Source organism: Bos indicus, chromosome 7, assembly GCF_029378745.1.
Source record: "Bos indicus isolate NIAB-ARS_2022 breed Sahiwal x Tharparkar chromosome 7, NIAB-ARS_B.indTharparkar_mat_pri_1.0, whole genome shotgun sequence".
Taxonomy (NCBI): Eukaryota; Metazoa; Chordata; class Mammalia; order Artiodactyla; family Bovidae; genus Bos; species Bos indicus.
In genome coordinates, this window is record NC_091766.1 from 42,160,548 (window position 1) to 42,163,701 (window position 3,154).

Genomic DNA, 3,154 nt, shown 5'->3' on the forward strand with positions numbered 1-3,154 from the left:
TGGGATTTTCCAGGCAAGGGTACTGGAGTGGGGTGCCATTGCCTGGTAACTTAAGGAAACAAAATTTCCCAGAGCTAAAGTGCTGCCACAGCTTATAGTGACTTTTCCTTGGAAGTGTGACACTGAGAACTCTGCTCTCTTTCCATTGACAGTCAGACAGTATACAATGTTTCTCTTTATTTCAAATAAAAAAAGGCATAGGGAATATTTATGAAGATATATGAACTCATCTGTCATCAGCTGAAAAATACCACTCCTACAAACACAGATCTTAAAATTCATTTGCAGGATTTTAGTCAACTTGTTAAGAGTATTTTGAAGGAGATTTTTATTCTATGATCAATGAGCAATAACTGTAAGATTAACTGGAGCCCCTGGTGGCTCGAATGGTAAAGAGTCTGCCTGCAATGCAGGAGACCCGGGTACAATACCTGGGTCAGGAAGATCCCCTGGAAAAGACAATGGCAACCCACTCCAGTATTCTTGCCTGGAGAATCTCATGGACGGAGGAGCCTGGCAGGCTACAGTTGATAGGGTCACAGAATCGGACACAAGTGAGCAACTTCACTTTTAACAAACAAAAGGATATGGCAGCTGTCTTTAAGTTGTTAACTGAATAAGGAAATTATTTAACTGTAAATATGCAGTTGAAAACTAAGATGAGAAGTATGAATCAAAAGAGAAAACTGAATAAAATAAGAATTACAGAGATTAGCTTATAAAATGAAGTGAATAGCTTTTCTCATTAGCTGACAATTAAAATTTCTTGATAAAAGCTGGGAGAGAATTCCAAAGGAAGTTCAAGAAATCTTTCTTCTAGGGTGAAGGTAGATAGAATAAGACACTTAGAAAAGCAATATGCAAGAAATAAGAATGTCAGACATTAAGAAATTCAAACATGGGAGAAATAATGGTTAAGTAAGTGATTATTATCAAGTGGAATAAATCAAATCAAACGGATCAAATCAAACAGAATAAATATTCATTTACCAACTTTCAGATATGATCTTTCTAATTTCTAAGTACAGGCATTTTAATTTGAGGAAGTTTTGTGTGTGTGTGTTTTTTTCCCCATTTTCTCTTTTATGAGAATGTGCTGCTTTGGAGTCTGATCCGTAAGTGTACAAAGAAAGTCCTGACCAACAGATTAAATTATTTTAGCAGAGCACCACATCCTCTGCTACATTATTTTGCTTCTGCAAGTGTTCAGTTTGAATAAGGCATTTGAATGAAAATATGAATCAGAAGAATGATACCTCAACTGACTTCATCCTCCTGGGGCTCTTTCCCTGGTTCAGACATCCCAACCTCCTCATCCTCATTATCATCCTTATCTACACTGCGGCCTTTACTGGAAATGCCATACTACTCCTCCTTATCTGGCTGGACTCCCATCTTCATACGCCCATGTACTTCCTGCTCAGTCAGCTCTCCCTCATTGACCTGGCTTACATCTCCTGCACGGTCCCCAAAATGGTCACCAACTATTTCACAGGGAAGAAGAACATTTCCTATTTTTCCTGTGCTACTCAGCTCTTCTTTTTCCTCACCCTTGGCCTTGCTGAGTGCATCTTGCTGACTCTCATGGCTTATGACCGCTATGTGGCTGTCTGTAACCCCCTGCGATACACAGTCCTCATGAACCCCAACACCTGTCTCCAGATGGCTGCTGCAGCCTGGATTGGTGGAGCCCTTGCAGCCCTTGTACACACCATCTATCCAATGAACTTCCCCATCTGTGGTTCCAGAGAGATTAATCATTACTTCTGTGAGATGCCTGCCATCCTGAGATTGTCTTGTATGGACATATCAGCCTATGAGATGGTGAAATTTGTGTCAACCATTGTTTTTCTCCTGATCCCATTTATTCTTATCCTAACTTCCTACACTCTCATCTTCCTCACTGTTCTCAGGATGAACTCTCAAAAGGGCAAGAACAAAGCCCTGGCTACCTGCTCTTCCCACATGACAGTGGTGAGTCTCTACTTTGGTCAAGCTATCTTCATCTACATGACACCCACCTTAGCCCATACACCTGAACAAGATCAGATTGGAGCTGTTCTTGGCACCATAGTGACCCCCATGCTCAACCCACTCATCTACAGCCTGAGGAATAAAGAAGTGGCGGGGGCTCTGAGGAAGTGCATGGGAAAGTGTTACAATTGAGGAAATATCATATTCTACAATGTCACTGTCAGAAATGCTCTACTGTCAATATTAAAAATAATCATGGTCACTGGACTGTCATATGGGAAATATAACAGCATAAAGGAGCAGGATGATATTAGGACACATACATATTGACATATGTCTATTGAGATGGAGCTCTTCTTAGTTCTATAGTGATGACTCTAATTGAGTACAAACAATGTGTTACTTGTCTTTAGCTTTGGGGGAAATTACATGGGTTTACACAGATAATCTCCATCCTCTGGAGCAACTTCATTAAATCCAAAACTGATTATCATCCTATAACTACTTGGTTGATGTTTCTTTTCTTAAAATCATTGTTTCTGTGTTTACTTTCATTCATCAATTCATTCTTAATGGCCTTGACTGAAGCTCTGCTGTACAAAAGATCAAAGATCATTTAATCCATGAAATAGTTCTAAATAACTCTTCTTTTTTTCTAACCTCCTACTTGTACTCATACATAATTTTTTAAGTTTACTACATATAATTTATGTAGTTGCATTATGTCCACTTCTCAATTTTCACCATTTTTCATTCTTCAATGCTACATTAATTATTGTTATTTTTCAAGCCAATGAAATAGTTCAATTTCATAATTTATAATCCAATTCAGTGTGACTACTGAGACTAGTTAAAAATAACTACAATTAACTGAAACTTATGATTATGTGGTCTTATTTCAAGTAAAATGAGCAACAATAAAAATTTTAATTTATAAAATTATCACTCACTATTCTAGTTAACTGTTCAATTTTCTTATTATTATTGACATCATCAATATCATCATCAAAATCATGTCCTCTTGTTCTAGGTTGTCCATTTTAATGGCTATAATTGTTTGTAGTAATCTCTTATGATCCTTTGCATTTCTGTGGTATAAGTTGTAATTTCTTTTCATTTCTTATTTTACTAAGTCTTCTCTAAATTAATAAAATTGATGCATCTGTATAAAGTTTTATCA

General features: G+C 37.2%; 1 protein-coding gene across 1 annotated transcript; it reads left to right on the plus strand.

Annotated features, from left to right (window-relative positions):
* Positions 1–1,236: 1,236 nt before the first annotated feature.
* Positions 1,237–2,267, plus strand: LOC109561051 (olfactory receptor 2T27-like). The gene has a single exon (XM_019963480.2). It carries the CDS (start codon positions 1,237–1,239, stop codon positions 2,164–2,166), a length of 930 nt encoding a protein of 309 aa, XP_019819039.2. The 3' UTR covers positions 2,167–2,267.
* Positions 2,268–3,154: the final 887 nt, after the last annotated feature.